The 16,178-nt window shown below is 34.0% G+C and overlaps 1 protein-coding gene across 12 annotated transcripts in view; it reads right to left on the reverse strand.

Annotated features, from left to right (window-relative positions):
* The window catches only part of MYT1L (myelin transcription factor 1 like), a 692,774-nt gene that overhangs the window by 209,806 nt on the left and 466,790 nt on the right, over positions 1–16,178 (reverse strand). For all 12 annotated transcript variants that reach the window (XM_051976041.1, XM_051976033.1, XM_051976034.1 and 9 more), the window contains one exon: positions 1,111–1,463. In XM_051976041.1, the coding sequence (XP_051832001.1) occupies positions 1,111–1,463 (353 nt within the window). The remainder of the gene's footprint in view (positions 1–1,110; positions 1,464–16,178) is intronic.

Genomic DNA, 16,178 nt, shown 5'->3' on the forward strand with positions numbered 1-16,178 from the left:
CTTTCCTCCCTCTCTCCCTTTTTTCCTTCCTCCATCCCTCCTTTCCTTCTTTCCTTCTTTCCTCTCTCCTTCCCTCCCTCCCTTCCTCCTTCTTTCCCTTCCTCCCTCCCTCCCTTCCTCCTTCCCTCCCTTCTTTCCTTCTTCCTCCCCTTTCTTCCTTCCTTCCTTCCTTCTTTTCTTCCTTCCTTCCTTCTTTCCTTCCTTCTTTCCTCCTTAAGACTATAGATTTTATATTGGAAGAGACCTTGGAGAGCAGCAAATCCAACCTGCTCATTTTACAGATAAAGAAACTGAAACCTTCTGTAAATAGTTCCTAACATCTTAGTTTTGGTAAAAAGAAATTAATGAAAAATCAAATCATTCACATCTTGTTCCTAAAACATTCCAACTCCAATGTCCTAAATGTCATTATTTGTTCATACTAAACAGAAATGTGGACATGCCAAATCAGAGTCATATTCTGAAAATACATAGGTGAAATATTTCTGGATTAATCACTTTCTTTATCATTTCATTAATATCCATTTCCACCCTAGTCTTATGAGAAGATCACTATGGTGAAGTCTTTGCAACCAATATCCCAAATCCAGATTTTACCAGTCAACATATTTGCAGCTGCGTGGAGGTTTAAATATCATCAAACAAATAAATGAGTTAAAGTCATTTTTATAGTAAGGTCATATCAAGTAATAGTCACCCTTGCAAAGTTTTCAAGTCATTCAAGACAAAATGCCTTGTGGATTTTCTAGCTAAACCAAATTATAGTACTTTATAGGACTGATAATCTAAAATTGATCGTACACACATATGTGTGTGATACATTATATACATAAACATATGCAGAAACATACATATCTGCAAACTACAGTAGTCTTTGACATTCTACTTGGATAGTTATTTGCCTTAAACATGTCTACAGATTAGTATACTTAGATCACAGTCTTTAAAATAAAGATTAAGGGGATTTCATAAAAGGTGAATAAAGAAGAAAAACAATTTCTGCATGATTTCCATTACTCAAAACTTGTGTCATGAAGACCAACTCTCAGAATTCATAATGAAAACAACTCAGAATACCATCTATTTCTTTATTAATATGTTAATGATTACCATGCTCTTCTTCCTCCTCCTCTTCTTCCTCCTCCTCCTCTTCTTCCTCTTCTTCATCCTCCACATCTTCTCCTTCTTCATCATCTTCTTCCTCTTCTTCAATCTCCTCCTCTTCCTCTCGATCTATCTCTTCATCATCTTCATCTTCTTCCCCTTGTTCCTCATTGTCATCAGAGTATTCCTCCTCCTCCTCTTCTTCTTTCTCATCCATTTCCTCAGTTCCATCCGTTTCATAACATTCATCTACTGAGGAGTTGTCGGTTTTAACCACAAATGGCTTTCTTTTGGGAGCAGGTTCTTGGGGTTGCTTATCTTGTGTTTTCCTTTTTTTAGCCAAAGGACAGCCATAAACACTGTTTAGGAAAGTAAAAGAGGTGTGTTATTATTCCAACCTTGATGGTCAGAGTGATAGAAGTCTTATACCATTTAATCAAATTTCTTAATTGTTGACTTTGACTTATACATCTTCTGAAGTATTTAGCAAACTGACTTCAGTGCCAACAGCAAACTAATAGCACAGGAACCCATAACCTGGAAATTATTGTTGCAATTATAATGCTTTGAAAAACACCTTATTCATCTAGTTACTATTAAAAATTCGGTCTTGGATTTCACCTTGATTTGCTATGCTACAAGTCCAATAAATCATTATGCCTTAGATTTCCAGTCAGTAAAATGGGTATAATAATCCCAACTCATTAGTATGCCATGAAGATTAATGATGCATATATTTTAGTGGAAAGCCAATTAATTGAGAATGTTGGTGATGATTTAGTATGTTTAAAGCATTTCTATGGGAAAATAAATCCAAGAAATATTTCTATTGCATTCATTTCTATATTTTATTGTAATTATCCTATCCTGTGTTATTTTATCCTACATCACACATTATATTATGAAATGATTTTGTATTATGAGTATTTAGATGAACCATAGATATTAATATATCCTCTGAAACTCAATTCAATTTAACAAATGCTTATTAAAAATCTACTAAATGCAAAATGGTTGGTAACTCAGAATAGTGACAGAAGATGGTTCTTAGGGACAGGAAGATTTGAATTCAGGTCTTTCTGGATATTCAACTAAATACAGAGAAGTGCATGTAGAAATAAGATGCTGCTTCAACATGAACTAATTTAGGAATTTACTATGATCCTAATGGTCAATCTAATCTAATCCAGTCTTGAGAAGACTGTGATGGATAAGAATACTGAGTCCCTGAGTTATCTAGTGTAAGATCCCACAGATGAAATATCAGTAGACCAAAGTATTTGACCTAGAATTTCTGATTATAAATCTAATAGTCCCACACTAACTTCTTGATTTACTTACTATCAAAAATTACCATGGTAAATGTACAACTATAGCCCTTTGTAACTATGAAGACAAAAATTAAAAATCTACCTAAACATGCTTTATATCACAAAACATAGAGAAATCCTGTGGGGTTTTTTTTGCATTTTTTGCAGATTTTTTTTTTATTTTGCAGATAGAATTTTTTGCATTTTTTAGCTCAGATATGTCATCCAATGAATGAATGAATAATTGAATGAATAATCATAATCATTTTCCCCACCTCCTATCCTAGTGACTTGTAAACAAAAGCAGATTTAAATACCTGTTTTATAAAAATCAATAATGATAATAATACCACCTTACGTTTGTGTAGAAATTTGGATTTAACAGTGTATTTGATATTCACAAAAATCCCATATACCATATAGCATTATTATCCCTATTTTTTAGGTGGGGAAAAGTGAACTCAAGGGGGGGTTAAATGACTTGACCATACTGCTTGTCTAGAAGGTAGCAGAAGATCTGCTTTGAACTTCGAACTTTTGGCTCAGTCAATGTTCTTTTCACTAGTCTGTCCTGTGGGTGTGTATAGAACAGATCACTGATAGCAAAAAATCCTCCAAATGAATTTCTGATATAAATTTTTAGTTTTTATTTGAAATTTAGACATTCTAAGAGATTACATTCTAAAGGGAACATATGTTGACATTGATTTTATATGTGTGTGTTCAAATATTAGCTTATAATAAAAGAAAGGGTCTATGCTACTTTATATCCTTTCTGTCCCACTCTCCTTTTTGCTTGCACATGTCCTTAATACATGCATGTGCGCACACACACATACACATCAATGCAGTTTGTATGAGTAGTTAAGTTCTCAATATCTTTATCCTCAGTGGTAAATTAAAACTAAGTTTATAAGCTTGTCTGCACTTATAATATTAATCACAATCAAGTAATCTAAACCCATTTGGGGATGTAATCCAATTACTTTTTCCAAATGGCAATGAGGAAATACCTTTCAGTCATTAATTTACCATTTCTAGCACAGATAGCCCTATAAATAAAGATTCCTGGTTTTTATTTCTTATTCTAGCCCTAACTTTTTATTTCTCCACTTTCTTCTTGGTCACCTATATAACTATCCAGTCACTTACGTATTCTGCCAGTGTCTCTAATGTTGAAGGTCAAATTGCCTTGAACGTACTACCATAAGATTATTCTGAAAGGGAGCACAGAGGCCATCCATCCCAAATCCCTAATTTTATAAATGTGGAAACTAAGACTCGGGATATTTGCACTGGCTCACACAATTAGTGTCAGAGGTAGCATTTGAACCTAAGTCTTCCTGATTTCAAGTATAACAATATCCCCCAAATTATGGCTACTCTGTCTTCCTAAATCTCAAAGAAAATAGAGTGAAATCTGATTCTTTTTATGGATTCTACCAGGGACAGAAGTATTGAAGTAGGTCCCACCTATAGTCCCCTGGGCCAAACAAGAACATGGTTGCTCAAAGGATGAGTACCTTAGGTACACTACTATCTTCTCATTATTCCTGCTCCAACCTGGTCCATAGTTTCCCAATTTGCAAAATAAAATGGTTACTCTCTCAGGGGTTCTCAGAACTTTTTAAATAGGGGGCCAGTTCACTGTCCCTCAAACTGTTGGAGGGCCGGACTATAGTAAAAACAAAGACTTTGGTTTGTGGGCCTTTAAATAAAGAAACTTCATAGCCCTGGGTGAGGGGGATAAACATTTTTAGCTGCCGCATCTGGGATGTAGTTTGAGGACCCCTGCAATTAGATTATTATTTGGTTCAATAGCTATGATTTTGCAATGCTTTCTCTTCGACTTTTACTTTCAGGAGAATGAGAAAAGAGAAAATTTGTGGGTTTCTGCTTCTCTTACTTAAAACAGACTTAGAATTACAAAGTGTTAGATGAGTACTTTTATGGCATTTGATAACTTTTTTTCCCAATCTTCTCATTGTGGGATCATTTGCTTTTATGAACTCCATAACTTAGGAAAGAAATTTAGACTTAGTCCAGTAACTGTTTAACTTTGTGCAAGTGACTTTACCTTTCTAGGCCTCAATTTCTCACATATAAAATGAAGGAATTGAATTATATCATTATAAAAATTCTTTTCAACTCTCTGATTTTATAAGTTCAATAGTTATATAATCTGGACTATTTTTAGTTTCTTTTGTTAAACATGATTTCAAAATATATTTATATGTATAAATAATATACATTCATACACTTCAGGGCTATTTCTATTTCGAGGAGAAAAATTAGTCTCAAGGAGGCAACTTGGAGAATTAGAAAAGACATTGGAGATCCAAGCCCTTCTCTTACTGGTGTAGCTCTTGATACCTTGAAGTCTACCAACTCCCAGTCCAGTAATTCATTTCATCTAGCCATAGTGTCTCCTTAAAGCAATGTTCTTAGTTCTGATATCACAGTTCCTTTGGGGATGAATTGAAGAGAAAGAGAAAGGATTACGATCTGGAGCTATGCTTAACCAATATAGGGAAGTCCTAGGTGATGAAACTTCCTCTACCTATGTAGGTCAATACCATTTTTACAACTTAAGTGAGCAACTGAGGCTAGAAAACTGAGGGGCATAGTGATTAGGCCAGGATTTCATGGCCAGTGTGTTAGAGGGAAAACTTGATTCCAAATTTTCCTGGCTATCCAGCCAGCTCTTTATTTGCTGCAAGATAATATCTCTCTATCTTAAAAGACAGTGTAAATATGGAGTTTGTAACCCTTGGGCTAAACTTGTGGTCCATATTGTATCTATGAATCCATATGCACATTCCAAGTTATCATCAGTGTATTTCTGCATCCCCAAAATGAAGAAGTATAATATATAGTTAGTAAATGTTAGTAAGAAAATTTACATTGGCAATGCTTTTTTTTTTTTTTTGCTGAGGCAATTTTGGTTAAGTGACTTCCTCGAGGTCACACAGCCAGGATGTGTTAAAGTGTCTGAGGCCAGATTTGAACTCAAGTCCTCCTGATTTCAGGGCTGGTGCTCTACCTACTACATCAACTAGCTGCCCCAGTAATGCATTTTTTGAACTAAAAATCTCATGTATTCTTATTTTTCAGAAATATTTAGTTGTAATTATTAATGAAACATATGCTTATTTAGACTTCTTACTAAATTTGGGCTAGCCTCTTCCCATGATATATTTTCTCAATTAATAGATACTTAAGACACAGTCATTTTCATAGGAATCCCTAGAATTTTTGACATTTAAAAAAAAGGATTCTCAAAATTAGGGCTCACTGGAGAATAGAAAAACTCACTAGACTAAACATTGGGCGAATTAGATTAAGACCTCACTTTGCTGATTTTTCTGTATGATCTTGGGCAAGTTATTTCCATCTCTGGGCCCCTGCTTCCCTTTCTGAAAAATGAAAAAAGATGGACCAAATTATTTGTTAAGTCCCTTTCTGTGCCACCATTCTATGATTTGTGACTGTGGACTCATTTACTTCTTACTGTTGGTTTTTCCTGATGAATGACGCTTTCAAAATACTTTTGTAATCTTTTCAATTCTATTTCATTACTTTTTATTTTCCTGCCTGCCCCACATTACTTCCCCTCCCCCAAATCATTTGACAAAACATGATGTATTTTCCAGACTCCTGCCCTGGATCCATTTTATCAACTATTGGGATGAACTGGTACTCCCTTCCAGAGTCTCATGCAATTCCCATGCCTCAATGCATACATTTCTTGTTAAATCTATTGATGTAAAATGTAAATAAAACTGGCACCCAGTGGTGACAGAATTCCCTTATGCTACTTCTTTATTTTATCTATAATTATTTAGTGCCAGTCTCTGGCATTTATTTTTAATGTGGCACAAAATACAAGCCAAATAAAGGACTTTACCAGGTTTTACCTGCAGTATATAAGCAGTCACATGGGCCAGAGAGCCACCTATGTTCTATTGGTAACTTGAAATATCTCAAAGCATGATACGTGAGAGCATGAATTTATGTAAATCTGTATATAGTGTATCATGTTTTTTCTCCCATGAGGTGAGCAGCAAACCTGTAAAGAGAGGTTACTGCATGTCACAGCAAGAGCACCGATTTCAGTGGGGTGTTAATCTCATTCCTTTTCCAACCTTGCAGTGATTTCAGAAGCTGCTGAGTGTCAGCACTGGGCTTGCCCCAGGGCTGCCATAGCATACTGATTCAGCCAGGCAGCTTGTTAAATTCTTAGAAATCTTTCTAAATTGCAAAAAAAAAATCTTTGACACAAATCACAAACCTTTGACAATTTCAGCTCCACAGAAAGCTAAGGAAATGCCTAGCAACAGCTTGAGGATAATCCTAAATGTTAAACTAGATATGAGTACATCCAGTTGAGTCTCAAATAAGTCTTTGGTAAAGACCCATGGCTCTGTTTTTGGTATAGTCAGAAATGAGAAAAACTGTTCAACAGTTCTACTTTCCCTTGACCTCTTCTTAAATCCTATTATTCAGTTTTATAACTGTGAGGTCAATCCTATTTCTTACTTTCTATCTATAATGCAGAGATGTAGGGGAGGGTGAGAAACCAAGCAGAATTCAGGAGATGCATGATAGAAGAATAAATAAAACAGATGGAATATATTGATATATTTAGAAAAAGGACATTTGAAAAGAAATCAATCAATATAATCCAAAGTGAACTAAAATATATTATTATATTAAATAGTATACATGTAGTAAATAATATTAAGTAATATGTACATATGTGACTAGGCTTGGAGTATGCACAGTTTGCTTACCATGGAGCCCACTGGGCCCTTACCGTGTGTGTGTATAGGTAACCTCCTTGATTGGCTGTCTGTGTCTTTAAAAGAAGTGTCTGTTCTCTTTTCTGTCATTCTTCTGTTATGCTCCTGACTATAGCACCTAGTACCCAGCCTATGTGCCATGAATTGAATTGAAAAGGGGGGGAGGAAGAATTTGGTTTCCCCTGGTCTCTCTTTTTTACTTAAGCTCCAAGAAATGGGCCTGGGGGTGGGGGTGGAGGTGATATTGTTCCTCTTTTGTGTTATTTGTACTCTGTTCAAGGTCCCAGAGGAGATCCCCAGGGGATCAGAGTTTCAAGTCAGGACTGCAGCAGTCAGCCAGATCAGCCTGAAAGCCTGAGAAGTCAGGGTGCCTATTCCTGGGGGTGGAAAAAATATAGACTCAGAATGAGACTGTGCTTTAAGAGAGCTGAGCTAAAATATGAAGCTAATCACTTTCCTCTTCTTGATACTGAGGCCATCTAAGGGAAAAGAAGAATTGTACCTTCCATGTCTTGGAAGGAATGTTTGTATATTTTTAAATGTATTTTGAAGAAAATATTCTTTTTTGTATAAGTTTCACTGTGTTATACATGGTGTTTAAAAAAAAACACATATATCATTATTGAACTGGGATCATAATGTTTAGAAATGTAAAAAAAATTTAGAGATTATCTAATTCATACATACTTTTTAAATTTAAAGATTTCCTTTATAATACCAGAAAATTTCTAGAATGTTCAAGTGAAAGAAGTTGTATTATTAATATTATATTATTTCAAGGTTTCCATTTTCCTTGAATCTTTTGCTGATACTTCCAGCATCTAGTGCTTTCTTTTGAAAAATTACTTTGTGGTGCAGTGGATAGAGAACTGGTCTCAGAACTAAGACTTGGATTAAATCTTGCCTTAGATACATAGTGTTTGTGTAATTCTAAACAAGATTACTTCTAACTTCTCAGGATCCTAAGCATCTCAGGCTCATCAGTTGCAGAAGTAATAACTTGCATTGGTAGAAAATTTCTTTCCAGATTTGGGAGTATACTAACAAAGCTACAGTTCTACTCCTCCCTCTATTTTTCTATCTGCTTACTTATGCACAAATTTTCTTCTCCAAAAGAATATAAACTCTTTGATGGTAGATTTTGCTTCATTGTTTTAATCTCAAGACCTACCATATTGCTAGGCTTATAAAAGGTGCTTCATAAATATTTGTTGATTATTATTCTTTGATTCAAAAATATATAATAACAAAAAATTAAATGATAGTACTGTGAATAAAATATTGCATTTTAGAGTCAGGAATACCTGAATCAATTCCTTACCATAGATATTTTTAAGATGTATGACAGCTGGTAAATCACTAAACTTGTCTCATTTTCATTATCTATAAAATGGGAATAATAATGGAATCCATCATACAAGGTTGTGAATAATAAGTTAATATATGTAAAGTGCTTTACAATCCTTAAAGTGCTATATAAATGCTGTTTATCATTATTTCAGTAAAGATTTTGTATAGATTTATATTGTTAATCACAACAGCATGTGGATAGATTTGAAAATACAAAGCTATGAGAGACATCATTCCTTCTTTAGAAGTAATTTCCATGACAAAATTCTACAGCTTCTAGATTGCGAGTTACTAATATAGACCAATTTCTTTATATTTAAGAGGTGGAAGAGATGTAACTTGTTTAAAGTTATACAGCTAGCAAGTAAATAATTTGAATCTGGGTATTCTTACTTAGGGATTTACTGGGTGGTTCAGTGGAATAAAGTGAACTGAACTGGTATCAGGAAAACTCTTCTTCAAGAGTTTAAAACTTTTAAACTCTTGAAGAAGAGTTTATGGAAGTGTCATAGACACTTCCTATATGTGTATTCCTGGCAAATCATTTAACCCCGCTTGCTTCAGTTTCCTCATCTGTAAAGTATGAGCTGGAGAAGGAAATGGCAAACCCCTCCACTATCTTTGTAAAGAACATCCCAAATGAGGTCTTGAAGTCAGACATAATTGAAATGATTGAAATAAGAAGTTATTGAAATAACTTCAATTCTTACTCAAAATTAGGGCTATTTCTATTATGCTACATTAGTGTAGAATGATAGTATACATATTGCAAAGGAGAACGTGTCTGAAGTCAGATTCGAATTTAGGAAGTTGAGTTTTCCTGACTCCAGACTCATCATTATATCTATTGTACTATTTAGCTATCCCTAAAGGAAATTCAAACTAATTCTGGGGACAAGTTTAAATGATACATATGGCGAAAGATTATTTAATGTATATGTCATTCAGTCATATATGTATAAATGCCTACTGTGTCCAGAGCACACTTAGAAAAAAACCAAGATTGTATGGTAATAGAGTTTTCAGTTTAGTAGAGGGATAGGATATAAACATGTAATTTTAATACATAATATTATATGATAGTTTAAAGTGGGTTCATTACAAAGAACTCTGTAACTCTGAACAGAAATGCAGGTAGAATGGCCAGCGGGAAATAGGACAGGATTCAGGTTCAGGGTCACTTTTTAAATAGTTTCTTTTAGCTTGGTCTTTGGAGGCATTCTGGAAAGATGGTGAAACAGCAATTTTCAGGCTCTCCAGATTTCCTCCACAAACAGGAAGAAAAAAGAAAAGAGTAAAGTAATTGTTCTTCTAAAACAACTTGAGAGGATCTGAGAGAAAAGTCCAGGGGCTGAGATTTGTCCTTAGTGAAAGGTAGACAGCTCTAGGCTTACTTTGTTGAATCAATATACAGCAGGCCCTGAAGGCAGATCCATTGGCAAAAATCCTAGGCTTGAAGAATTTTCACCTCAACTTTCACCTTACTTTTGGCCTCAAGAAATTTCGCCTAACTACCTTTAGAATGATCCTCTCACAAAGAATGGCAGATGACTGAATGAAGAAAGACTGAAGGCTCCCCACCCTATCTCTATCCTCATCATTTCAATGTGACAAGACTGTTATCAGGCTGCAACCCCAGGATCTTATTGCCATAATCTCTCTTTCCTTGGGTCCACCTGATCCTCAGCCCCCATGGGAGCTTAAGTCAAATCATGAGGAAGAAGCTTGCATCAGTACTTACCCTACTCTACCCCACCACAATTGAGTTTGTATCAGGTATAAGAATTCCTAGTTACTTTTCTGATTCTACCAATACTCCTAACATTTTATGTTTCCTAATGATTTATCATCCTAAGCACATTTCTGATCCATCTCACCAAAGACTGTTGGTTTGGTTTAATTTTCCCCTTCCCTTAAATTTTTTGCAGTCTAAGGATTTTTGTATGGTAATAGAGTTTTCAGTTTAGTAGGGAGATAGGATATAAACATGATACTTTAATGTGGTTCATTACAAAGAACTTTATAACTGAACAGAAATGCAGGTAGAATGGCTACCTGGTTATTCTTTGATTTAAAGTTGAACCCCAAACAAATATCTTTAGTTATAAAACATTAAACAAGCAATTACTTTAACATGTTTTTGTGTTGTAGATTTGTAATCTTAAAATCAAGGACTGTTTACAACTACTGCAAACAGAAGTAAAAACATCAAAACCAAGATTTGAATGAGAAAATAAGTACCTTCAAATGTCTGTTGTTTCAATATAAGTCAAATAGAGCAATGCCCAATGAAAGATCACTTCTCTCAATCACCTTATGTGTGTATTTTTCAAAATTATTCACTGGAAAAATCAACTCTAAATGGTATTAAAATATAATTTTAGATTTATGAGGCTTCATGTCACAGCAGAATGCTGGATCTGAAATAAGAAGAAATTTGGTGGAGGTTCCAGCTTCACTACTTCCTTGCTTCATTAAATCTGACAAATGTGGGGTTACACTTAGAAAGCCCATAAGTGTATATTCAACTTTCAAGATCTATGTTTTTTTCCCCTCTGAGGCAATTTGCATTAAGTGACTTGCCCAGGTTCACACAGCTAGGAAGTGTTAAGTGTCTGAGACCAGATTTGAAATCAGGTCTTCCTGACTTCAGGGCTGGTGCTCTATCCACTGCACCACCTAGCTGCCCCGAGATCTATATTTCTAAGGGAATTCTGAGAACATTTAGTCAAGCCTCATTTTGCAGATGGGTAAACTAAGGTTCAGAAGTATTAAGTGACTTGCTTAAGGTTATAGAGAGCCAGGATTAGAATCCAGGTATCACAGAGAATTTCTGAGTTGAAAGATCACAGAGGCCATGTAATAGCTTCTTGAAGACCTTAAAGGAGAGAAGAAGTAATCACTATAGGCCAGAAACTGGAAACTGAGTGGATGCCCATCAATTGGAGAATGGCTGAATAAATTGTGGTATATGAATATTATGGAATATTATTGTTCGGTAAGAAATGACCAGCAGGAGGATTTCATAAAGGCCTAGAGAGACTTACATGAACTTATGTGAAATGAGCAGGACCAGGAGATCATTATATACTTCAACAACAATACTATATGATGATCAATTCTGATGGACATGGCCCTCTTCAACAATGAGATGAACCAAAGCAGCCCAAAAGAGCAGTAATGAATTGAACCAGCTACACCCAGCAAAAGTACTCTAGGAGATGACTATGAACCATTACATAGAATTCCCAATCCCTCTATTTTTGTCTGCCTGCATTTTTTATTTCCTTCACAGGCTAATTGTACACTATTTCAAACTCCGATTCTTTTTGTACAGCAAAATAACTGTTAGGACATGTATGCTTATATTGTATTTAATTTATACTTTAACATACTTAACATGTATTGGTCAACCTGCCATGGGGGAGGTGGGAAGGGGGGGAAAGAGGGGAAAAATTGGAACAAAAAGTTTGGCAATTGTCAATGCTGTAAAATTACCCATGAATAGAACTTGTAAATAAAAAGCTATTAAAAAAATAGAAGTAATCACTATCTCCATAGATCCATTTCACTTTTGGATATTTTTTTTTTATATTAAAATGGCAGTTTTGTGATTTGCACCTGTTACTTCTAATTCTGTCATTGTGGAATGAATCTATTCTTTTTTAAAATGAAAGCCCTTTAGCACCTGAAAACAGCTATCATATTTCCTCCAAGTCTCCTCTTCTTGGTACTACAGCTGAAGTAGTACCAAAAACATAATGTTGAGACTTTTTATTATTGTAAGTACTCTCCTGGGGGTGGAGGTGTGGGTGGGCATCTAGGTGAAGTAATAGTATTGGCCTATGATCAGGAAGACTCATCTTCCTGAGTTTAAATCTGGCTTTAGACACTTAGTAGCTGTGTGACTCTGAGAAAGTCATTTAAACCTATTTGTCTGTAAAAATGATCTGGAAAAGAAAATTCCAAACTAATTCAGTATTTTAGCCAAGAAGACCCCAAAAGGCAGATGATTAAGAGTTAGACATGACTGAAAAATGACCCAGCAACAACATAAACCTTTCCTTGGGAAATTCCTTCTTAAAGTGTACATGATGAACTGAACATCATATGAACTGAACATGTATTGTCTGAAAAGGGCAGAATACAATGGGTTGGACTTTACCTTTGCTCTAGACACAATTCTTCTTGATACAATCCATGTTTAAGTTTTATTGTTTTGTTTTGGTTTTGTTTTTGGCTGCAGCATTATGCCATTGCCTCATGAATCTTCCAGTTCACTAAAACACCCCATTTTCTTCAGGTTAACTGACATATCTAAAATGCCTCCAAGGTCTAAATCTATAATTCTATGAAGACATGTCTCACCACACCAATCTTGTACATTTTAAAGTTGATTTTTTTGAACCCAAATTAAGACTGTATATTTACCTTTTAAAATTTTTGAATGATTAGATTTGGCTCAACTTTTTAGCCTTTTAGTAATTTTTTGACTACTATCTATCCTAGTTTCATATCATCTACAAATTTGATTAGTGTGTCATTGATGCCTTTTATGTCAAAAGATGCTTTCTTACTATCTCCCTATTTATCTTGAAACTCCTTATTAGCCATTTTTGTTATGTTCATTTCTATCCAAAGATTATTCATCTCGGAAGGGAAAACAAAAATAAAATTAGAATTAATTTAACTCTACTTATCTACATAAGCAGTTATCATTCCATTCAAAACAAAAGAAGGAGGAGGAGGAGAAAGAGACAGAGAAGGCTAAGGTGAAGAAGAAGCAAAAGCAAACCAAATAAAAACAAAACTATCTAACTTTCTTTAATATTACTTGCCAGCTTCACCCCATTCTGACCTTTAGTTTTCCTGACACTATTTTTAAAGGGCCGTTATATATGTGTGTATATATATATATCTTTGTTGTTTGATCCTCCATTACCTGCCCTTGCTTCCATTTTCTGTTATGTCTTTTAAAAATCTAAATTGATGTAACTATTTTGGAAAGCAATTTGTAATTATACTGAGAGTGACTAAAGTGATCACTCCTTTTTACCTAGAGATCCCACTACTAGTTATATACCTATAATGCTAGGCATATACCCCAAGGAAGCTAGAGACAGAAAAATCCCATATACATTAATACAGCAGAATTTTTTTTTAATGATGGCAAGGAAATGGAACTAAGATAGATGCTCATCATTTGGGTCATTACTAAACAAATAGTGGTAAATGAATGTAATGGAATATTATGACTTCTTAAAGAATGATATATATGAAGAATTTAGAGAATCATAGGAAGACATAAATAATAAAGAGCAAAATAACCAAAGCCATGAAAAGAATATAGTTACCTCTTAACATTCTTTGGGGTTAGGGATACAAGTCCTCTGCAAATGTGAAAAACTACAAGTAATTATAGGTCGTACTCCAAACCTTTATTTTAAATAATTTGATCATATTTATTTAACACCTAAAATAAATAAAACAACAAACTGAACCCATTAAAAAGTTGTAGTTTCTAAGCAAGAGAGATTAGTATCCCAAAAAAGTATCTAGAGTCTTCACAAAGCTACTGGTATAGTTTCTGTAACTGCTTCACAAATTTCCCTCACCTATGAAAGGAGGAAGATAATAACTCATCATGTCAGGAGAAAGTCAAGTGAGTGAGTCTGGATGGTAGAGAGAAGGCATTCCAAAAGAGTGTGCTTTTATAATTCTTTAGAACACAAACTTTTAACTGTTTATAATAAACTTATGCTTGTATACTTAAAGTAATAAACAATAAAAGAGATGAAAATATATATATTTATGCATTTATAATTTTTTACTTCTAAAAGTTTCCTTCACATATAAATGTTTATGATTTATTACATTACACTGCAAATCTCCAAAAATTCTCATTTAATATTCAAGGCCAAGTCCCAAATAACCAAAACGTAACTGTAAAAACCCAGAATATTGAGGTATGACTATACAGTCATATGGGTGCAATATATTTCGTTTTTTTTTTAATGTTAAATATGATTAGAGTTGTTAAAAATAAAGACTTAGGGTGGAGCCTAGAGTTATTCAAGATTTTTCATATTCATGGAATTCCTGTGTCCCTAACCCCTGTGAATGTCAAGAGACAACTGTACATAATGACTGTAAGTGTAAATAGCAGACAAAACCCCAAAATAAACAACAAACAACAAAACAATAACAATAAACCTCAAAAGATAATAAAATTTAATATTACATAATTATAAAGATCAATCTTGTTCCTCAGGAAATGATCAGAGAATGAATTTTACTTCCTTTTTTTCTTTTTTGGAAATAAGAGCCTATAAGTGTGAATATTCTATATACTGGCAAACTTGTTGGATGTATTGGTTAATTTAAGTCAACTTTTTTTTCTTTTTCATTATTGATTACAATAATTTTCTTATGGAGGGGTGCAACCAAAAATGATATAAGACAACAAGACAAGAGTATAATAAAGCATGGTAAAGCTTTAACTAAAAAGACAAAATATACAATAATTAAAAAAAACACTTAAGTTGATTAAAACATTCACTATGTATTTTTCTTTTAAAAATTCTACTTTTCAATAGAATTAGAATTTTTATATCTTCTGAATGTCATTTTTTAGGGCTTTTCATCCCTCTTGGGTTTATTTCCCTTACAGAATTTTAGGCTGTTAAATCCTTTTTTATTGTTTCTCTGAACTTTTGAAAATCTGTTCTACTAAAATTGTAGGTCCATGTCAGACTGTGACTTCTTTCCCTTTTCTCTCTCACAGATTCTGAAATGGGTTATCTTCTGCTCTACCAATTTCCCATACACACTCATAATCAGCTCTTCCTTTAAGATGAGATTTAATTTTTCCAGAATAGGTTTCTACTACTATTTAAAAGGCAAAATAGTTATTAAGCCAAAAAATTATGATATTTATTCTGGTTTGAGCAAACAGAGAGTGCCAGTTAACTGAGAGAATGCCAGTTTCCCATGACTACATACACAGCTGCCTTCTAAATTATGCCTAATCTTGAAGACATAGGTATTGTGTAGTGGAATGTGTGGTAACACAAAAGGACCTGATGAAATCTCACCTCAAATGCTTATTAAATGTGTGATCCTTGACAAATCACAACATCCTAGATTTTAGTTTTTTTTTTAAATGCTAAATAAACAAATTAGAGTGAATGTCCTCTGAAGTCTCTGAAAAATCTTTTAATATTTCCTATAGCTTACCAAACCAGAACTAAGCTCTTCTGCTTGGTATTTAGGCTTTCTATAATCTAAACTCAGATTATCTATTTGACTCTATCTACCAATATGATTTAGCATTTATACTTCACTATTATCAAGATGATTTCCTTACCATTCTACAAACTCATCATAATTATTCTTGCCAGTTCACAAGCCTGGATTAACCTCTCCTTGAACTAAATCCTACCAATTCCTTAAGGTCCAAATGCCAATTTTATCTTCTCCTTTAAGCTTTCTTGGCAGTTGTAGACTGTACAGATTTTTACCTTTTGTTTGAACTCTTCTATTACTTAGATTATATCATTATAAGATTAGTACTTAATTACATATTATTTTGCCTAATTTTTTTCTTGCTTCA

Source organism: Antechinus flavipes, chromosome 2 (assembly GCF_016432865.1).
Source record: "Antechinus flavipes isolate AdamAnt ecotype Samford, QLD, Australia chromosome 2, AdamAnt_v2, whole genome shotgun sequence".
Classification (NCBI taxonomy): domain Eukaryota; kingdom Metazoa; phylum Chordata; class Mammalia; order Dasyuromorphia; family Dasyuridae; genus Antechinus; species Antechinus flavipes.